At 44.4% G+C, this 23,274-nt stretch overlaps 1 protein-coding gene across 1 annotated transcript in view; it reads right to left on the bottom strand.

Moving 5' to 3' along the window:
- Window positions 1-8,225: 8,225 nt before the first annotated feature.
- TDP1 (tyrosyl-DNA phosphodiesterase 1) overlaps window positions 8,226-23,274 on the bottom strand; it is a 123,433-nt gene continuing 108,384 nt past the window's right edge. The window contains exon 16 of the mRNA XM_006028350.2: window positions 8,226-9,693. Coding sequence (XP_006028412.1) covers window positions 9,620-9,693 — 74 coding nt within the window. The 3' untranslated portion in view covers window positions 8,226-9,619. The remainder of the gene's footprint in view (window positions 9,694-23,274) is intronic.

Here is a 23,274-nt window from a genome sequence, read left to right as displayed (position 1 = left end):
GGAAGGGCAGTTTGATTCCTGCCCTTGTTAACATTGTTACAATGTATAACTTACTTATGAAACTAAACACATTTAGTTGAAAGTTGAAAGGTGAGGAGTATAAAATATAAGCTACAAATGTAATGCCATGGCACACAAATAGATAAAAATACCAAACTACAAGGGGAGATACAAAATGCGCACACACAAATTTTAAAACACAATTCCTTATCTTAAAGTGAGAGAAAGAGGAAGGAAGAAAAGGTAGAAAAAGAGAAACATATCCGAAGAGGGGAGAGCAAATGCAGGCAAGAGGAAAAGGGGGCTTTCTGCTACAAAAGGAACTAGCAGACATCATAGCACAGCCACTCGGTCACAAACTTCAGCACGATGGTGTTAGGCTGGACATAAGGAAAAACTTCTTTACTGTCTGAGCCCCCAAGGCCTGGAACAAACTCCCCTCAGAGGTGGTGCAAACACCTCCTCTGGACACTTTCAAGGAACATTTGGACGTTTACCTTGCTAGGATCCTTTGAACCTAGCTGACTTCCTGCCCTTTGGGCATGGGGCTGGACCCGATGATCTGACGAGCTCTCTTCCAGCCCTAATGTCTATGAAATCTACGAAATGTCTATGAAGAGCATTGGTGAGATGGGAGTCCAGGAAGGGTGATCATTCCTAAAGGAAGTGATCCTTCAGGTGCAGAAGGAGACTATTCCATTGCGCCAAGAAAGGGGGCAAAGGGGCCAAGAAACCCTTTTGGCTGAACAGGGAAATCCAGGAAAGTCTATGGGCAAAATAAGAGGCATATAGGCTATGGAAGCAGGGGGTAGCTTCCAATGAGGAGTATACTTACTTGGCCTGCACTTGCAGGAGGCAGTTAGAAAGGCCAAAGCAGTGGAACTTAGGCTGGCAACAAAAATTAAAGACAACAAAAAGTCCTCCTTCAGGTACATAGGGAGTAAAAAGAAGGCTCAGAGTAACACAGGACCCCTACAGAACAACTTAGGCCAATTGATGACAGATATGGGGGACAAAGCTGAGTTCTTCAATGAGTTTTTTGCTTCTGTATTCCTGAACAATGATCAGGACAAATCTTAGACACAGGATCATAGACAAACACAGAAGGGACACCAGTGCACCAACTGTTAGCTCTGACATAGTGAAGAGACACTTAGAGGGACTCAATGTGTTTAAGTCAGCAGGCTCAGATGATCTACATCCTAGGGTGCTGAAGGAATTGGCCAGTGTCATAGCAGAGCCACTGGCACAGCTCTGTAAGCACTATGGTGCTCAGGTCAGGTCCTAGAGGACTGGAAAAGGGCCAGTGTGTTACCACATTTGCCCATCACTTTGGGGTGCGCTCATTTATTAGGGATACATTTCTAGGGTCTTTGTAATTCTATCAATGTGCTGCTTGTGTTACTTGTGTTTCTATACGGAGCTGTATATCACCCTTCTGCAAGTCCTCACCCCCAATGGAGCTATCTTGCAGGACTCAGTTTCAATGGGGCTGGGTTCCTCCAGTCACCAAATCAGTCATACACACAAACGCACACAGATTAATGAGACACGCCTCACCCAGCTGGGTTGATCAGTATGGACAGGCTGACACCCTCACATGCCAGGAATCACTTCATTAAGGTAACAATAAAATGCAGTCAGACACGAGCACACAGGTGAACAGAATAACTCTGAATCCGGCTGGGTGTCCAGCTGACATCCTCATGGGCCAGCATTCAGTTCATTAGGGCACGTCCGAGCCAAACTGGGTCAATCAGCCTGTCCAAGCTGATCCCCTTATGTGTTTCAAACTCAGCATGTCCCAATCTTTAGCCCTAACTGTCCTGGTAATGGTAGCCTCTTGCTGAACAGACCCCACAGTATTTCTGGGCTTCACAGGCATCTTTGGCTTAGGTAAAAGAAGCGTTGCTGCAGAGCAAGTGGGGAAGGAGAAGTAGAAAAGGAAAAATATACCCAGTTACTACCAGTTTGACTATAAAAGTTATTTATTACTGAGTATATGAAATGTATAATGGTACTAGTAATAATAGACATACAAAGGAAAACAATCAAAACAATTACAATATTACCCTGGTTTCACTAAGTATTTGGAGAAACTTAGCTCAAGCTTAATTAATATAATTCAGGTTCAGAAATCTGTGCCTAGAGAGAAGAAGAGGAAGAGAGAGAGATCGAGAGCTGGGGTCTCACCAGTCTAAGGCACTCGGTTTCCAATGCTGACAGGTAAAGTACTTAGCACAATCCTTGAAGGGAGATGATCTGTTCCTTCCAGCTTCTCGAGAACAACAGCAGATGGTGTCAAAGAGATTTCTCTCTTGAAGCACCCCGTTTGCTGCTTTTACAGACTTTTATACCCTCAGTTCAGCTTCTTCAAAGCATTCTTTTAATTGTGTAAATAATTGTCTTTTCTATTGACAAGGGGTTATCTGGTTTGGAACATCTCAAGAAACTGATTAACAACCAGGAAAAACGTAAGTTTTTAAGGAGTAACCAAACACTTAGGAGCCAGCTTGACATTCGTATGGATAGCAGATATACTGGATGGGATAGCTCATTGTTTCTTCAGGAACAATAGGTAGCTTGCAGTGTCAGGGTTTTGTATTTTTACCTGTTGTGAATAGGCTTCAGCTTAGCATGACTTTTCCAGATCTTACCGTAGTCTTTTAGCAGACTTAAGGGGATTCATAAACTTTGTGGGGAAGACTTCCACCAGTCATCCCAGGAAAAGTATGACAGCATTTGTGGTCAGGGCTCCAACAGGTGGGAGGCTGTGATGAACCCTTTACCATTGTTCAAATGTTGCCCATACCCCCTCTGACTCAGTCTTGTGCCTCAGCATTCCCTAACCCAGCAACTGAGTTTTAGTCAATCAAGTTTAAATAGGCCTCCCATAGTGGGACCGGGGAATGTACAGCCCGAGATGCCTATTAAACTTTACTTCTGCTTAGTTCTGGTTAGATGAGGTGTGTGTGTGTGTGTGGGGGGGGGAGTCCTTTGTAAGGGGGGCGGGGAGAATAGAAAAAGTCCTTTGTAAGTCCAGTAAGAGCTGGGTGCCAGGGTTCTCTCAGGAACACAGAGCTGACAGGTAACAAATGTGGTCCCCATTTTCAAGAAGGGGAGGAAGGAGGATCTGGATAACTATAGACCAGTTAGTCTCACCTCTATCCTTGCAAAAAAACTTTGAAAAAATAATGAAGGATCACATTTATGAGAGTCCAGCAGGAAAAATTATGCTGAAGGGCAACCAGCAAAAATTCATACCAGGTAGATCCTGCCTGACTAACCTTGTTTCTTTTTATGACCAGGTCACAAAGTGCTTAGACACAGGAGTCAAGGTAGATATCATTTACTTGGATTTTAGGAAGGCCTTTGATACAGTTTCTCATCTTATTCTCATAAATAAACTGAGCAGCTGTGACATAGATGACTACATGGTCAGGTGGGTGGCAAATTATCTTAGGGATCACACCCAGAGCGTGATGGTGGATGGATCGGTATCAACCTGAAAGTATGTGGGCAGTGGAGTCTCACGAGGCTCAGTCCTTGGACCTGTGTTCTTCAATGTCTTCATCAGTGACTTGGATGAGGGTGTGGAGAGCACTTTGTCCCAATCTGTGGATGATACCAAACTAGGGGATAAAGTTAACACACTAAAGGGTAGGGAATGGATCCAGGTAGATCGTGATGTGTTGGAAAAGCAGGCAGAACAGAATAGGATGCAGTTCAATAAAGACAAGTGCAAAGTGCTGCACCTAGGGAGGAGAAATCACCAACACACTTATAGGCTGGGGGAGGACCTTCTCAGCAGCACAGCAGTGGAAAGGGATCTTGGAGTCATAGTTTACTCCAAGATGAACATGAGTCGTCAATGTAACAAAATGATCAATAAAGCTAACTGCACTTTATCATGCATTAGCAGGTGCATGATGAACAGGTCCAGGGAGGTGATACTACCACTCTATGCGGCATTGGTCAGGCCGCAGTTAGAGTACTTTGTCCAGTTTTGGGCACTGTACTTCAAGAGGGATGTGGATAACCTTGAGAGGGTCTGGAGGAAGGCCACTCATATGGTTAGGGGCCTGCAGGCAGAGCCCTACAAGGAGAGACAGAGGGATCTGGATCTCTTCAGCCTCCACAAGAGAAGGCTGATAGGTGATCTTGTGGCCGCCTACAAATTCATCGGTGGGGGGGTGGGGGGCACCAAGGAACAGGATATGCTCTGTTTACCAGGGCACCCCTTGGGGTAACTAGGAACAATGGCCACAAACTGACAGAGAGCAGATTTAGGCTAGACATCAGGAAGAACTTCTTTACAGTAAGGGCTGCCAGAATCTGGAATGGGCTCCCAAGGGAGGTGGTGCTCTCCCCTACCTTGGGGGTCTTTAAGAGGAGACTGGACAAGTACCTAGCTGGGGTCATCTGACTTCAGAGCTCTTTCCTGCCCACGGCAGGGGGTCAGACTCGATGATCTACTGAGGTGCCTTCCGACCCTAATATCTATGACTGCGAAGTGCTCATTTAAAGCACAGTGGGCATTTAGCAGTACCTACACACAGTAAAAACACTGGAATCACTAGAATACAGCAGTACTTTTTTATGTTGTATGAAACATTTATGTTGACTTTAGGGTCTTACTTATTGCCTTTTGTATTGCTAGGTTCAGTCCAAAGTGCACCAAAAGGACTCCTACTGACTTCACTGAGTTTGGAATCAGTGCCTTTATGGGACTACATTGTCACCTTACTGCCTGATCTCAACATGGGACAATGCAAAGTTGCGTCACACCAGAAACAGTGCAGGAAGGATGACTTGAGAGCCACCATCTGCCTCCCCATATCCTTTCTGCTCTGGGAAGAAAGTAAACTGCACTGGCTTTATCCCTTGCACACGTTACCCATTGCAGCTATGCTGGCCAATGCATTGGTATGGGGGATGTGGAACTAAAGGTCTAAGTTAGTGGTAGCCAACCTTTTTTGGTAGGCATACCACAAGCTAAGTCCAATCTCCCCCCCTGCCTTAGTGACACTCCAGTCCCTTTCCTCTGCCTGATCTGCCACACTGCTTTCTGCTCCTTGCCTCATCTGCTGCACTGCTCTCTGCTCCCTGCCACTTGCCTAGTCTGTCACATAACAACACAGTGCCTGTCTGTGCTAGCTGTGGCACATGTATTGTGTTGCCCCCCCCGGCCCCTTGCATCTGTTGGCAGGGGATATCTTGGTGGAACCTACTTTTCTTTCTATGCTGGGAGCTGAAGTATGTGTAGCCTGTACAAGAGAATAGTTAGACCTTCAGGTCCTCTTGCAAGGTCATATGAATTTAATGCTTAGCTAGATTTTAAGAATGCTAACTCATTGCTTTAGACATTAGAAAAAGAATCTGCTGGTGACCTAAACGTAATCTGCCTACTATTTTCCTGACTGGATAACCACATCCAGTGGGATCAACCTTTACTGTGGTCAAAATCAATGAAGACACAATCAGTTTCAGGACCTGGCACATCAGAGCCCTCATGACCAATCCTAATAGTGAACATCTAAGAATGCCACACTGTAATCATGGCTCAAGAAATCAGGAGACACAACACTGACATTGATGCACTGAGCAAGACCCAATGAACAAGAGATAGGCACCTCAAAGAGCAAGGAAGCATCTATATCTTCTTCTGGAAGGGTAAACAAGGAGAACACCGACTCACTTCACAGAGTTGGCTTTGCCATTACGAATGCATTCATAAACCAAGGCAGAGTTCCTAATTGGAATTAATGAGCACCTCATGACTCTTCATCTCAAACTGGCAGGAAGCCAATATGCCACTGTCATCAGCATCTATGCCCCAACTCTTGAATCCAAAGAGGAATTCCAAGCCAACCTTGACCAAGTCCTTTCTGACATTCTGGAGGGAGATGAGCTTATTCTGCTCAGCAGTTTCAATGCCCGAGTCAGAAGGGACTTGAATCTCTGGAATGGAACCATCGGCAAGGAGGGAATTGGAAAAGTCAATGCCAATGGCATCTTCCTCTTGACCAAATGTACAAAACAGATTCACCATCAGGTTCCACCAGAAAGCCAGGTAGAAGACATCATGGCAACACCTGTGATTTAAGCATTGGCACTTAATTGACTATGTCATCATTCGTGCCCGGGATCACAAGGATGTCCGCATCACTCAAACTATGCTAGGAGCTGATGATGATTGCTGGACTGATCACCAACTCATCTGCTTGGTTATGTCACTCAAACTGGCTCCCAAACGATGGCTACAGCAGAAGGAATGCTGATAAAAGGGCAACATTGACCTCTTCTACCACTGCCTCAATGAAAAGCTGGTGAACTTCAATCAGTAACAATGAGAGAATGTTGGCAGCCTTTGGAATGCCTTCATGTCCACTGTCATCAGTGTCTGTGAAGAGACACTTGGATTCTCTACCAGGAAACACCAAGACTGGCTTGATGAAAATAACTGGGGGGAAAAAAGGCTGATCGACCACAAGCGCAAGGCTTTTTGCGTTTGGCAGAATGACACTGACTCCAGGCAAAAGAAACTGAATCACCAACAAGCCAAGGCAGAGGTCCAAATGAAGACCTGCAATGTGAAGAACAGGTGGTGGGAGGCCAAGGGGAAAGAAATTCAACATCTTGCTGACATGCAGAATATGTGCAGTTTTTTTAGTGCCACGAAAGCCATCTATGGTTGGAGCATAAGGATGGAGAAGACATGATCAAGGAAAGTGGAGCCATCAATGCCCATTGAAGGAACATGTTGAAGTTCTTCTCAATTGAGACTGTTGTTGACCAGTGTTCTCAACTCCATCCTGCAACACCCAGTCAGGGATGATCTCAGAATCCCTCCAACCCCTGACGAGGTGAGGAAAGCCACCAAGTAGATGAAAATGACAAGGCACCTGCAGCTGATGGAATCCTTGCCAAAAATCTTTAAGCCAAGGGGAGAGGAGCTCACATCACAGCTCCATGCCCTCGTCTTAAGGATCTGGAATGATGAGGAAATCCCACATGACTTCAGGGATGCCATGATTGGGACAATCTTCAAGAAAGGAGACAGGTCTGACCATGGAAATTACAGAGGGATTTCCTTGCTGTCGACCACAGGAGACATCATTGTAAGAACTCTCCTGAACCATCTCCTTCCACTTGCTAAAGAGCACCCCTTAGAATCTACGTGTGGGTTTAGGGCATCAAGAAGCACAACTAACTTGATTTTCACAACTTGCCAGGTGCAGGAAAAATGCTGGGAACAACATAACCCTCTCCATGTGGCCTTCTTTGACCTCATGAAAACCTTCAACTCTGTCAACCAAGAAGCACATTTGTTTACCTCAATAAAGTAAAAAAACTGGACTTGGCATATGCACAGCTAGCCTTTCTAATTGCTCTGTACACTGGCTACAACTGCACATTCAAGGCCATTTTCAAAACCAGTAAGTTAGAGGGGAAAGACCTTAATTTTAATGTTACCAACTTTTCAAAATTAAAATTGAAGCCAGACACTGCTCAAAGACTATTTTAATAACGTCTTTATCTATAAGCCAATAGTTCAGACACTTAAATATTATAGTTTGTTTCTATGTTGACAGGTTCTATCTTTCGGTATATAGTAAATGTAATTACTGATAACTTGATGGCACTATTTAGTTAAGAAGAAGATGGAAATGATCATTAAGCTGAGTTGTTTCCTGAATACACACCATCTGTCACACTAAGTTTCCTTTTTGGGTCTTACTAGCCACCTGCAAAACATGAACTACCTAACATCATATTTATAGCTTCAAAATATTCAATAGGGAACAGCCAAATCCCTTTATGTAGACAAAATAAGCTTAGAGAATTTTATTTAAATTTCTTTCTTAATGGATGACAATTGGACACAGCTCGAGGAGGAATTTTTAAACAGAATGATATATTTAATCTGTTATAACTTCATCAGTGTGGTGTACAAGTTTAGCCAGAGAATTATGGTGCACCAGTTGTGTCTGATGCAAGATTCGACTACCTCAGATTAAGGTGGAACTCAGAGTCATAGTTAAGTCTTCCATTTTGTCTCAGGGAAGATGACAAATGCTCCTCGTGGAGACTTGCTTAGTTGCAACATTCTAAGAACATGGACTTGTAACTACTGTAGTTTATTAGAACACTCAAATGAGTTCTGAATTATGAAATTCTAGGTCAGAAAAGGTCAAAGTCCCATATGCACACTTGGAAATTATACTTCACTCTGGCTTTAGAAAAGGGAAGCAGGCTATTGAGAGCCGTGACCATTTGAACAGCTTCCATATATGCAGTCAAACTTGTTCAGTTACATCCAGTGATTGCAGCAATCACTAGACAATTTCTGCACTAAAGACAAGGTACATGGAAGGTGATTCCATCTGTCGCCCATTTCCTGAGCCTTTCTGGATAGGGTGGAATATAAATTTAAATTACAATAACAACACGGACAAAGGGCCATCAAGTAGACTCCAAACAGGGGAACTATCTGGTAACAGACCTGAAGAGTGCAGAAGAGAGAGTTTACCAGGATAAGTAGGGGCTGGAACATGGCATGATGCAGGAAAAATTACAAGTTTTCCCTGTTTTGATTATACTGATGCCTTACTAATTTGATGAAAGTATTGCAGCAGAGGTAGGTCTAACAAACAGGCTGGAGTAGGCTGGAGTCCAGAAAAGGAGCATTAAATCACTACTACTTAAAGCAGTATTAATTTCTGTGTCCTTTGTGTACTGAGAGATTGCAAGATGCAAACATCAGCACTAGATCAGTGTTGGTTTGGATCCCAACCAAATGTGGCAGATTTGGCCGGGATCCAAACCAAAGCTGAACTGAAAGGTGAGGGGAGTGGGAAGCTGGAGAGAGTGCACTGTACAACTGAGATTTGCAAGCTAGAGTAGCAGCTGGGGAGCAGCTCTGACACCACATCACAGATCTCACCCCCAAGAAAGCTTTCCAGACCCCAGGTCTAGTTATTTGCACTAGTGTTTTGACTACAATTTGGACAACTGGGAGGAAATTAATGGAATAAATATACTTAGAGAAGCTAAAACCAATAAATACTAGCATTTATGGGAGCAACCTACCCTCTTAATGGAGAGGACTAACTATTGTAGAGGAGAAAGCAACAGGCCAGTTCCATTTTGATGGGAAGTGTAAAAAAATGCCTTTTATTCACTTTTTACTTAATTATGCATACAAAACTCTTTTAGCCATCACCAAGGGACCAATAACAGTCTAGAAGAATACTAACAGGTATGAATATATTCTGACTAAAATCAGTGGGAACCTCTGAATATATCTAACACTGTCATTTTAACACCTTTCAAAGTGTAACCTCCACCACAAAAGGAGGATAGAAAACAGCATTTAAAAATACACTGCCCTACTTTCTAGGAAGTCCATAAATAGGAATGCGACTACAGTTTCGCTAAGGATTCCCACTTCCCATTCTCTCTCAAAGCACTCTTTAATATTATTGATGTGTTACAAAATACAAAATTGGTTAAACAACATACAATTTCACATCTTAAAATCAGAAGTGAATCAGTCTCACAGCTTGACAGTAGGCTCAGTGTCAGGTGCTGTAATCTCAGAGTTTGCTTGGAGCTTTCATGATGGAACCCACATGTTTCCATGAGTATCCGGTGCTTTGGTGTAGGGGATATTCCAAATCCATGGTCGGTCTACAAAACAGAAACAAAAAATATGCACATGGGTGAAATCCTAACCCCTTCCTTGAAATCAAGGGTGAAACTGCCACCAATTTGATTGTAGTTAGTATTTCAATTCAACTCTTAAATTCAGTTGTTTGAGAAAATTTACTGAGGTCTTGCTAAAAGTGAGATTCCAAGACAGGTATTTTAAAGAGGCTCTGCTTTTTCCATATGGCTGTCCTTTTCAATGCAAATATGACAACTTGATGTTCTTACACACACACTGATGAAAAGTATGTCAGAGAGAGCTTATACAAATTTTAATACAGCAGAGCTTACTTTGGTCCATAGGTTGTAAAATTATAGACAGCAGACATTTTGATTCAATAGCAACATAAGGGAGGATTTCAGCCTAGGGATATTTTAGTTATTCACATGGGCAGTAATGACTATTTCACAGGAAAGGTGTTTTCAGGTGAGGAGAGGCCCTCGGTTACAGGAACGCCACCCTAGAGAGGCGCAAACGCATAGGTTTGATGTTTCATCCTTCCTTCTCGCCTTGCAAAAAATCTCAGAAACTCAAGGGCTAGGGATTGTACACAAGTATAAAGATGGGGTGTGGACAGGGAAAGGTAAAGTCAGGAAGTTGCTACAATGATGGGCATGATACTGGTCACCAGAAATGAGACAGGGAGTTAATGCTGCTTCAAGAAACACTGAATTCTGTAAATTCCCTCTTACAGTTCTCATTCATGCATTCAATTTATACACTGCTGTTCCCAGGAAGGTTCAGAATGGATTACAAATAAAGACAAAACTACTCTCAAGGTATGAAACAGCAGACTTCCCAGAACTTTAAAACTCCATCCCACCCCACCCCACCCCCTCCCAGTTCTCAGGGATGGCTGTTAATGGAAACATTCCTGCCTCTGCAAGTGTTTCAAAGTGAGAAAGGAGAAGGTGAGAAGTGCTGAACCACAACAGCTCCAGAGAGCAATGGATTTTTGTGGGCATCTCAAGACTTCAAAAGCTGTGTGCATCTCAGGATATCAGCTGATTTAAGAAATCAAACTTGGTTCAGGTCCTCTAGGCATCTCCTAATGGAATGAGAAAAGAATGCCTTGAGGTGAACCTCAGAGTTACTTGCCTCATAAATGATATCTCTGTGTAAACTGGACTGCCTCTGTTTCCTCAACTGTCAAATGAGATCCTGAGTTCTTACCTTTTTTACAGGGAGGCAAGGATTTTTTGTGATATCTTTGATTGGACCATCTGTCTAGTTGAAAGAGACGTTGAACAAAGTTTTGGACATGAAGTGCCCTTTTCAGGTCCTTTTACAGAAAGGCATTCTGGGGATTAATTACTTCATGTTCTTGCATCTTCCCAAACACTAAGCATGTTAGCTATTGCATATATGTATAAATACTATACAGCAGAGAAAATTTCTCCAGTCCTAGAGGAAAAGCAGTGACTGTTTAGCTTTTAGTCTGTGCAATATGATTTGTATTATATGAGAATGATACAGAAGCACTTCTATTATCAAAACAACAAGGGCTGGCTTTTCTGGCAGCTGTATATTTAAAGCAGTGCAGTAACTTGCAATGCTGTGGTAGGTAAAGATGATCTAGACAGACAAGTAGGATGACTTTTAATCACTGACTTGCGTCACTTGATTGTCTAGTTATTACTATACATGTTTTAATTTTGTGGGATTTAGCTAAGATTCTCTTCAAATGTAAAACGTTAAATAGCAGAATAAGAGAAGAACAACAGCAGGGGAGGGTAATTAACGTGTACATTATACAACAAAGCACTATGTTCTGAGACAGGTGCCAAGGCAATTAAAAATGCTTTTGTTGCCCTCACTATTGAGTTAAGTGTGAATCTCTGGAGGAGGACTATAGTCCCATATTTTACAGTGCAAAGATATACATGGGAAGAGAGAAGGGGATTTAGGGGAAAAACCTGAAATGTAAAATATATTCTTATTCACGTTGCATAGGGTGGTATTACAGGTTACTTTCAAATAGTCAGAAAGGCACTTAAAACAGGAGCATTCACACATTAAAGGGTCTTATCCTGTTTTAAGTACCCTCTAAACTTTTTAAAGACAAGTCAATTAAAATGATGTTTGCCTTTGTTCCATCTTACCCAGGTCATTCCAGGGTATTTTTAGTTAGTTCCAGGGAGTAAAATGCTTAATTTGCAGTCCTTCAGCATCCCAGGATGCACAGCTCCCAGCCCCATTACCCATCTCCCCACCCTTCCCCAAGAGCAGCTGCACTGTGTGGCTTAAATACAGCAATACCACTGGGGGAAACATGGTTCCCTGACTCCATGGTCTTGCTGCCCAGTGGCTCTTTGCTCAGTGCAGAGCTGCCAGAACTTAAATTCAAAGCTACCACGCAGCCAGGGGAGGCATGCTTCCCTCAGCTCCCTTGTCTCACCACGCAGCAGCTCTGTGTTGAGAATGGAGCTGCTACACAGCAAGACCAGGGAGCCTGGGGAAGTGTTCTTCCCTGGGATCCCGGCATGAGTGACTGGTGCCTCCTGAATCTGGGAGGCATCCGCAGAAGATGCCAACCCTGTCACAGGGGGCACCAGCCCTACCAACAGTATCAGTGTTGGCCAACAGGGGGGCACCGGCCCCATCAGGGGGGCACATGCTCCTCCATGCACCCCCTACCAGTCATCTATGAATCCCAGATCTCACTTAAATTAACACGGTGGCTCCATATTGAGAACAAAGCCACTGAGGATTAGCTCCCGGCAGCTCTGCTCTCAGCATGGAGACACCATGTGGCAAGACCAGGGAGCCTGGGAAAGCATTCTTCCCTGGGCTCCAGGGTCTCACTGAAATTAATGCAGTGGCTCAATGCTGTGAGTGGAGCCACCAAGGATTAACCCCCAACAGCTCCACTCTCAGTACAGAGCTGCCAGGTTATCCAGTGTAATCCAGTGGTTCTCAACCATGGTGACATGGCACCCTGAGGTGCCTTGAGATCCCTTCAAGGGTACCACACAATGTTAACACTGTTAAGTTTACACCCATGACTCACAAGATAAACCTAGAGATTTCAAATACAAAAATTCATACAAAAAATGAATGAAGACTAAGCTGGCATTCACTGAGAGATGCCTCAAGTCTATCAAGGGGTGTCTTGAGTCTGTTGAGGGGTGCCTCAAGTAATATCTTGACAAGGGTATTTACATGCATCCAGTTCACTGGAGTTAGATAGGGAGAGAGAAACAGTTGCTGGGAAGGTATGCCTGGATATTGCCCAGACAGATAGCGAATACCTATCGAAGTCATGCTTAGCTCTTACGTAGAACTTGTCATCCATGTATTTCAAAGCACTTTGCAAAGGAAGCTCAGAATCGTCTCTCATATTGGGAAACAGTCTGAGAGGCTTTCCAACACTACACAGCAACCTAGCAGAACTCAGTTGTCCTGACTGATGGATCAGAGCACGAGCTAGACAACATTGTTTCTTGCCTATTTCATCCCTATCACTACATGAGCAATATCAAGGATGCGATGATGGCAAGATCTTTCATTCCCTTCAGACCACAGCTGAGGCACACGAGTGAAAGCTGCCCTGTGGCCTATGCTATATCTACTGTGTGAACTTAATTCTCTAGGGCATCTTTAATTTTGTCAGAACTAAAATCAACCAGAGACAAAGCCGTCTCCTTGCTGAGTCTCCCTCATCTCCACCTCCAAGCTACCTGCCATGCTCTCCCCCCCAAATCCAGAGGATCAGTCTCTTTGAACCTGAACTCTGAAGATACTTCCATAGGGATCCAAACCTTGTGGCTCAGCATGGGCCTGATCCAATGCCTGCTGAAGCTGCTAGCAATCTTTTCATCCGGTTTTATGTGAATCAATCTGTTCTTGACCTAGAAAGTTTTGATTTGATCCCTGGAGTCAGACCTCAGAAAAGAGCACATCACACAAGCCTGAGCACCAGAAAACTCGAAGTTTGCACTTTATTCATTTTCACAGAATAAATGCCCTTTTCTTTTTTGTATGAACTGTACTATGTGAGGGCAGGAAATGGACCAGGAAAAGGAGATTTCCAGCCCTGGTCCCTTCCAGTAAAGTGGCTATTTGAACATTTTCTAAATTCCTAGATACAGTATCTTTTGAGGAGCTTTTGCCAATTGTATGTGGTAGGATAATTTAAAAAAAAATAAAAGGATAATGATACACCATTGATAATCAATGAAAGTTGGGTACCAAACTTCCAGTGCACCGTTGAAATCTCCCCTGAGAATTCCTCATTCAGTTGAAAGCTAAACAGAGACATTACCAGTGATCCATTAAAACAAAACAAAACAAAAAAAAGAGACAATGAACCCTTCTAGTCAATCCTGGATGCTCATATCCACTATAACAAAGTTCTGCCTGAAAGTCATGCATGCTTTCTGAGTCTGATATCAGAAATAAAATATCTGTTACATATGCTGCCATCCACCAGCCTTACTATGTAACGAATGCATTTCACCACACTGTCTCTCTACATATAATACTTCAATAGTTATCATAGTAGAGTGCCTAGTAAAAATGAGTCTCAACTAAATTTTGGGGGAGGGAGAATTGGGGCCTAAAACATAAGTGAAGGTCTTCCATCAACAAGCTCTAATGAGCAGTCCCTAGCTCTGGTCATTCAGATTCATGGTGAGATTCTGCAGAATGTTGAGTATTACTTGTTCCTCAGAAGACATCACTCAAAGAAGGCTGACGCTGATGAAGAAATCCAACATTGCCTCTAATGTGCAAGTGCAGCATTCAAACACCCGAGGAAACGGGTGTTTAAAGATTGCAAGATCAGATCCCAAACCAAGCTCATGGTTTATCAAGCAGTTGTGATCCCCACCTTATTGTATGGAGTTGAGATGTGGACAATGTACAGGAGACACCTCAGACTTGGAGAAGTACCATCAATGATGCTTGTGGAAGAACCTTTGAATCCAGTGGGAAGACAGACGCACCAATGTTAGCATCCTTTCACAAGCAAACACAACAAGCATCAAGGTGATGATCATCAATTTCGCTGGGCCACCCACCTCATCTGGATGTCTGACTCCAGACTCCCAAAGCAAGTTTTATTCTCCCAGCTCAGTCAAGGTGTATGCTCAAGACAAGGGCAGAGAAAGAAGGATGCCCTCAAGGCCAACTTGAAAAAATGCAACAATGATGTCAACTCATGGGAGACCATCTCCCAGGACTGCCACAAATGAAGGAAGCCAGGGGGCGTTACCTGCAGCTCAAAAACCTCCCCTACACTGCAGCCCATGCCTCGCAGATGGCATCCACGTGATGTTCATAACTCACACCATGACTGGTACTCCAAGGTCTCACAGGGACACTCACTCCCTCCCTGGAGCAGCAGGTCATTGTGCTCAACCTCTAGGCCTTTCTTTCAACCCACACTTGGCCTCCATGTGGTGGGGGACTTACTGGGGTCAGGACTCGCTCCTAACTCTCTGGCTGAGCACCCCCACTCGGCCTCTGGCCCAAACTATGGTCATAGGCATCCACAAAGATACTTTGGTCTCTTCCTCACATGTGGGGTTCCTCCTATGCCTACTTGAGGGCCTCTACAACCCACCCCACCCTGAGGTCTTCTCATCATCCTCACTCTCAACTATTCACGGAGCTGGCCCTTGCACTGCCCTTCGGGCTTACTGCCAGTTCGGCCCTACTCAACGTGCCCCTGGGACTGCCCTTCAGGCCTACTCCCACTTTAGCCTTACTCAGCCCCCCTCATGCACAGCCCTTCAGGCCTACTCCCATTCAATCCTACTCTGTGCGGGGCCACCTACATCCCTGCCCTCTCAGGGTCTTCACAACTGCCCTCTCTCCAGAGCCACACAACTACCCCCGATCAGGGCCCTCCAGGGTCTTCCTCCCCTGTGGGCTCAGGTGGCCACAGCCGTGCCTGGCCCCACTTCTCCTGGGGTCTTCCACCCCCTAGGGCTCAGGTGGCCACAGCTGTGCCTGACCCTCATACCCACCAACATGTGGGGGCTAGGGGTTAAGGCACCCGACCCACCTTTCACCAGGGTGGTAACTGGCCTGGCATTTCCTAGGGGCTCCTGCCCTACCAGGGGCCCCACTAGGTCACCCTTCCCTGGCAGGGTGAGGTTTTAGGCCATGCCCAGGGCCAAGAGGCGTCTGCTTTTACCTTCTGATGTTCCTGGTGCAGCTCACCAGGCGATGTTTCCACCTGGGCTGGCAGCAGCAAACTGCGGCCTTTATATCCCTTGTTCTCAAAATGGCAGCTGCCATCAGGCACCTGCTAGCTGTCTGCCTCTGCCCTTATAAGGGGCAGGCACCCAAAGGTGCACTGCCACAGACTGAATCAAGAATCCAGAGCCACCCACCTCACAGAAACACTTGCCTGAGTTGCAGCAGAGTCTGTCAGTCCCAGAATGGCCTTGTCAGCCATCTTTGGACCCACAGATAAAAAGAATCATGGAAGACAATGATCATCAATTGCAAGGGATTGCCATAGAGTCAACTTATTAATTGCATAATAATTCTAATGTAAAAAAACAATAATTATATCTAAATGTGATTTTAAAATGTGGTTATCCACTTGTTGCCATGAAATACCATGGCAAGAGCAAGAGACTCAATAGCTCCTTGATGCATTAAGCCAATGATTCCCAGATTTATGAAAGCAACCTCCCTTTTCAGAAGTATGAAGGAACTTTGCCCTCCCATGAAACATCCTCTTGTCTTAATATACGCATCTTTAACAACCTTTCCAGCTAATTGGTTATACAAGTCTCAGTACATGGTTTATCTCACACACTTTACTGGAATTGCTGATGTAGATTGTGTGGCTGATGCTACTTGATGAGCAGTGAAATAGCAAAACTAATACTTAAAATATCACTGGCATCCAAGTCAAGTGCCATGGTTCTGACTGGAGCTGTTCCTGCCTCACAGCTCTTGTTTAAGGTTCTCTGCAATCTCTGACAGAGGGTACTGTATCAACTACACTTATTTCCAGTTTGCATGGTTTTCTCATACCCCAAGAGCGTGTTTATCTGTTTATTTAATTTTAAACGAAAGCTGAGACTCTACAGAACAATACAGAATTTTGTTCAAGTGCCCTTCGCTTATCATTCTGGGAGTATCCCCCATGCTTTGAGAAACATGGAGTTACAGCATGAGATAATGTGAACTATGGTATTATGTGCTACTTATTGTTTTGCTAATAGGATACATAGTATAATAATATGTCAAAAGTCTGCAAAGAAACCTTTTAGAAACCTCATGTTCTCATGAAGCTTGACATATGGTGGTACGGTATGTACAGCCAGAAAGAAAAAAGCAAAACAAAACTCAATACAGTGGGAATTTACTTCAAGAAGAATAAAGCACAAACTACAATTACTGTTCTCTCCATGATTCTCTTCCCATATTACTTGCACCTTGTATTTTAAAACTACAAGTGATCAAATATTGAACAAGCCTGAACAACATTTGTGTTTATTTCCTGTCAATTTACAATCATGTTATCAGGGACTGAACATTCAAACACTCCTTCACAAGATGTTTGATAAAAGGAAGAGTTTGTTTGTTACCAACCTGAGCTGATGCAACTTCCCTCACACCCATCTGTGCACCCTAGCTCACACGAACAGTGTTTCTTTTTGAAAAGCAAAAGCTGAATGGAGTGGCTTCACCCATCAGGTTTGGAACGCCCAATGTCTTTGAATCTGCAATCCCGTGTGGCTCTAAGTCTCTTGAACCCTTTCTCCTTCCAAGGTTGAAATAGTGAATTCTAAACAGTTTGCAGTGTGCGATTTGTTATCCTTTGTTTTTGGCCAAGGCAAATAAATAAAGCCATGAAGAAAGATAATCTGTTTTCTGAGATTATACAGATCACCTGGAACTTTTCTGGTGTGCCATAATGTTCTGGATCAAAGTTTACCTTCAGCATATTATGGTGCGACACATGGACTGCATTGCTGTTATCAGACAAAGTTGAATTTACATGGCATTGTAGGTACACGATGAGAAAGTTTCTGATCCTTCCAGCTGAAATGTGCAACAACTTTAAAATAATATTGCTTAAATTTTCATTAAACTACCTTATAAAATTTATGAATGGCTTGTCATTTTCCTGTTGACTCAATTAATCTTAAAATGTTTTCCTATTTTTCCCCCATCAGGAAGGAATTAAGCAACCCAAGCCTTTGAACTTGTGTCCTGAATCAAGTATTACATTTCCCTCAGTACTTTGCAATATGGTTATTGGAAGCATTAAATATATTTTTTACAATGCCACATATTTTCATATTCTCATTATATGACCAAGTACTTGCAAATTTTATCAGAATGTAACTTTAATGTTTAGTGCATTAGTTAGCAGTATAATATACCTCATCCAATGCACCAAATGCCCTGATGGAAAATATGTAGGAGAGACCAAACAACAACTGCGCACCAGAATGAATGCACACCGGAAATCTATCAAAGACAGAAACACCCAATTACCGGTGGGGGCACATTTCTCACAGGAGGGCCACTCTCTCTCCAATCTCTCAGTCCTGATCCTCAAGGGAAACTTGCACAACACTTCCCAGAGACGAGCCTATGAACTCCACTTCATCAACCTCCTGGATACTAAAAATCACGGACTAAATATAGACATTGGATTTATGACACATTATAATCTGCCTGGCAACTGACTCCCCAGCCCAGCCTCTGGCTTCTTTACTTTTCATTCCATCCAGGAAGAGCACACATCAACTGCTGAAACTTCCTCAGCCTGACGAAGGGTTTTTGAACCCGAAAGTTTGCTTAATAACTATTCTCCAACTATTTGGGTCGGTCTAATAAAAGATATCAGATTCACCCAAGGAACCTTGTCTGCCTATGTCCTTAGACCAACACGACTACAACCTACAACCCTGGATTGTGAAATGCATTTTATAATATTCCACTTGTTTTATAATGAAACAATGATGAACCAGTCAGCAGAATCACTGGCTGGTATCTCCCAGTTGGTTATTAATCCAAACACTATGCTTAGCACTATAACTTTTAGTATTCTAATATAATAAAAGTCTGAGTCTGTCTGTCCGTAATGCTTCTGCCCAACTGCGCATGCACTGATTGGCTCTGCGGGCTGAGGGCGGGGCCAGCTGAGTTCAAATGGGAGCCCCTGGGCCGGCGCCACTGCCTCTTGCAGCCTCCAGTGCGGGGGGTCCCCTCGCCTCACCTCCACAGACACGTTTGCTTGGACTCTGTGCAGCCATGGCTGTTCCCAGCCTCCCTGCCTGCAAGAGTGGAAATTCGCCCCACCGGGCCGGGGCCAGACACTCCCACAGGGAGAAAGGGGTTGAGTGAGGATGGCCACTATCTGCTATAGGGTTGAGTGAGGATGGCCCTGCATGCTGCCACCATGTGTGGCTGGGGACTGGGGTGGGAGCAAGGGAAGCTGCATGCTATGGGGCCACCACATGCAGCTTCAGGGACTTGCACGTTCCAGGGACTCCAAGGACCCCTCTTTCACAGGCTCACCCACACACCCCCACCATACCCCAACACACACCCCCACACTCTCCCACAGCCCTCCCCCCACGCTCCCACTTCCCCACCATAACCCCACAGCTCCCACACACACTCCCAAACCCCCCCACACTCCACCCCCAAACATACCACAGCCTCCCACAGGCCCCACACACTCCCACCTCCAACACACCCACACCCCAACCACATACCCTGCACACACGCCCCTCCACACCTACCTCCTCCCCCACACAATATACAAGAGCAAGACTGTATTTTGAGCTATTATGCCATCACCTCCTTGGGAGTGCACAGGAGGCACATGCACCTCATATCTGCATACAGGGTGAAGGCAGGCTGCTGTTGCAGGCTGGACTCTGCTCCCTGTTGCCACTATCCTGGAGCAGTATGACGCCATGTGCCTGCCATATGTGAGGCGCAGAGTCCAGCCCAGAGTGGTAGCCCACCTCCACCCTGAGCACCGGTATGGGGGGCATGGTGCACACGTGCGCACAGCAGCGGGAGCCCCCCTGCACCCCTGGATGAGCTGCCTGGGCTCCAAGCATCCCACGACCCACCCCAGCCCCAGGGCCCCATTCACTCCATCCCCTGCCTCTGCCCCACTCCCTCCATCACCATTGGGGCTTTGACCTGCCGTCCCACACCGCTTCCCAACAACAGACTTACCTGCTGGGGGGGGGGTGCATGCACATGCAAGCATTCTCAGCCCCCCCAAATAATATTTTCTCCCTCTTTCTATGACTCCATATTTAATGTATTTTCCACAGGTGCCCAACAACCAGCTTTATATTTATCAGTGCAATCTGTTATTGGCAAAGGGTCTTTAGTGATCCTAACTATTAAAGAAAGCTACTTATCTCAAAACAAATGATAAATAATCACATGCAATTTGCAAGTTAGCTACTAAAACAGGATGAAATATCAATATACCCACTTTACAGAGTAAATCAGGATTTTACAGATTAAATATCACACTTGGATTGTACTATTTATGGCCTGAATTGGTTCCCTTTGAAGAGAATGGAGCTTTTTCATTCATATCAATGTAAACAAGTACTATGTCCTACTGTCAACTTCTCAGGGGAGGGAAAAAGTGTCCTCTACAATGTTTTGTTACCACTGAGCATATTCCTAATGCTTATGAAAGAAATGCTATGAACCAGTTCTTTAATGGTATTAGAAGGACACCTGGTTGTCCCTATCAAACTCTATGGTTAGAAGCAGACATCACCAAATTAAGTGGATCAACTGATCTATTTCATTGGGCAAAAGACACATCACCTATTGAACTTGCAGGACAACAAGTGATATGCTCTCCAGAGGATTTGAGGAGCCTCCTCCTGTGCGCCCCAGGAATTCCCATGTAGGATCACACCCTTCAAATCCTGGAAGTGTCTGTCTGTCTGACTTTCCCCTCCCTTCTTACAGAGTCACACCCCAGGGAACCTTGGGGTATGTCTCTGTAAGAGGGGAAACCTTGACTTTCCCACTTGCAGACACACCCTGGGGAATCTCAGGGCATGTTTCTGCAAGCAGGAAACCAGCAGCTTATAAGAGACAAGCTGCAAGATTCTTTGTTCTCCGGAGCACATCTCTGTAAGACACAAAAGCAAAGCAAGCACTCACAGGGCTGGAGGGGCCTAATCCTGCACGAGAATCCCCAGGGTATGCAGGATCGGGTCGTCTCAAGCCCCTGGAGCAGCTATCTGGGACAGCCAGCAAGTATGAGCAGCTCCAGGCTGCCCGGGCTCTCCCACCACAAAGCAAATAGATAAACGTTGCTAAAAAGTAACAAACTAATTCCACCTCTACATCAGCCACAAATTTGGGGCATTTGTCGCATAAGGGGTGTGGACATCTGTTTGCTTGGACTCTGTGCAGCCATAAAAAATTTTATGGCAGTACAAAGGCAATGAAAGGTGAAGTCTGTTTCTACCCTATGGGCTCAAAGCAAGACAAGCAGCACTTAATGTGCAAAACCACATGTAACACTTACAAAGGAGGTTATTACAAGATAAAAGTGACTCTTTCCTAGTCCTCATTGTTTAAATTTCAATTCATTAATAGAAGATTTCAATCTAACTATGCTATTGTGAAGAGAGACAGTTAGCTAATTACTGCAAATTCATCATTCATAATAGCTTTTAAGTTTAAACATTCAATGTGAAAACCTTTAATGAACTGGAATAACCAGCTTCTGACCAGCAACATTTATCTCTGATCCTGCATGCTAGATGAAGGAAAAAACGGACAAAAAATATAATTTAATCATTAAAGATCAGGATTATAACATCTCTCTGCCAAGCAGTACTGATTCTTTTGGATTAGTGGAGTCCTCTGAAAAGCAATTAGTCTTAAATAAAAGTTTGTGCTCTCTGTCTTTCAACAGCAACGTGCACCAGTGATCCAAGCACATATATAGCTATTTTTTTGGTTCTACTGATCACTTGTAAGTGGGGTCTTGATCCAAAGCATAACCTATTTTAAAAATTATACACACATGCATGCATGCACTCATGGCCAGATTCTCAACCACAATATTGTCCCTCCTTGTGCCACCCCAGTAGCATAAAAAGGGATACAATTTGGCCACAACTTACAAGTTCAGACTTCTTTATCACCAGAGAAATTCTTAACCAGCATAAAGTTGGCAGAGCAGATTCCTCTGCCAAGTACCTTTCTTCTGCCAATTCAGAGTGAATGACAGGAGAGGGGCATGGTAGGGGCAGGTAAGTGGCATGCTGTAACTGCACTCCTCTTTGTTAATTCTTTGCTGCATTAACTATCATAATTTACAGCAGCCATTAGGCAAGTACCATGGCAGCTTGAGAATAAGGGAGCTACAAATGCTGCCCTTATAGTTTTCCTCGTTCCTTCTGGTCTCTTTTCCTCGATATAGTAGAAAATGTGGACATAAGACTTAGAGTAACAACACAGAGATTTTCTTTTAGCTAAATTGGAGGACTACTAATCTCTTCTTTCCAGCACTAATGGGGAAAAAAAGCCAAAACCATCTCAGGCCTTTAAATAGATGACTCTGCTTAGAGATAAAAAAAAGAACACAAGTATATAAAAGCAAACATCCTAAAATAATCTCAATTTTGCCCAGGCACTTGCACTAAGTGCTAAAAGCCAAGGGAAGTTTAGAGTGGAAATAGGTTCTTGTTGAATGACATTCAATCAGAAGTAGCTATAGTTCAGGGCAAGAGTTTCTAAGAACAAAGTCTGTCACAGATATCACAGTTCACAGGGGAAAGGTTGATCTGTTCTTCGTTGTAATGGTGCTGCAACAGAATACTGAATACAACAAACAGGACCCTTTGGTAAGAATATAATGGTTGCTATGAAATTAATTCTAGTTTTCCATTTTATTTTGGAATTAATGGTTGTCAAAGGCTGCATATAGATTTCATAGACATTAGGGCTGGAAGGGACCTCGGAAGATCATCGAGTCCAGCCCCCTGCCCAAAGGGCAGGAAGTCAGCTGGGGTCATAGGATCCCAGCAAGATAAGCATCCAGTTTCATCTTGAAGGTGTTCAATGAAGGCGCTTGAACCACCTCCGGTGGCAGGCTGTTCCAGACCTTGGGGGCTCGGACAGTAAAGAAATTCTTCCTTATGTCCAGCCTGAAACGATCTTGAAGTAGTTTGTGACCATTCGACCTCGTCATCCCTTGGGGCGCTCTGGTGAACAAACGTTCCCCCAGATGCTGGTGGTCACCCCTGATAAACTTGTAGGTGGCCATCAGATCACCCCTGAGCCTGCGCTTTTTCAGGCTAAAGAGCCCCAGGGCTCTCAGCCTGTCATCGTAGGGTCTGCTTCCCTGACCTCTGATCATGCGCGTGGCTCTTCTCTGGACTCTCTCAAGCTTCTCCACATCCTTTTTGAATTGTGGAGCCCAAAACTGGACACAGTACTCCAGCTGCGGCCTCACTAAGGCCGAGTACAGGGGGAGAATGACGTCCCGGGATTTGCTTGAGAGACGTCCCGGGATTTGCTTGAGACGTCCCGGGATTTGCTTGAGATCATCGAGTCTGACCCCCTGCATAGGCAGG

Source organism: Alligator sinensis, unplaced genomic scaffold (assembly GCF_000455745.1).
Source record: "Alligator sinensis unplaced genomic scaffold, ASM45574v1 scaffold281_1, whole genome shotgun sequence".
NCBI lineage: Eukaryota > Metazoa > Chordata > Crocodylia > Alligatoridae > Alligator > Alligator sinensis.
This window is presented reverse-complemented; position numbering and strand designations above follow the sequence as displayed.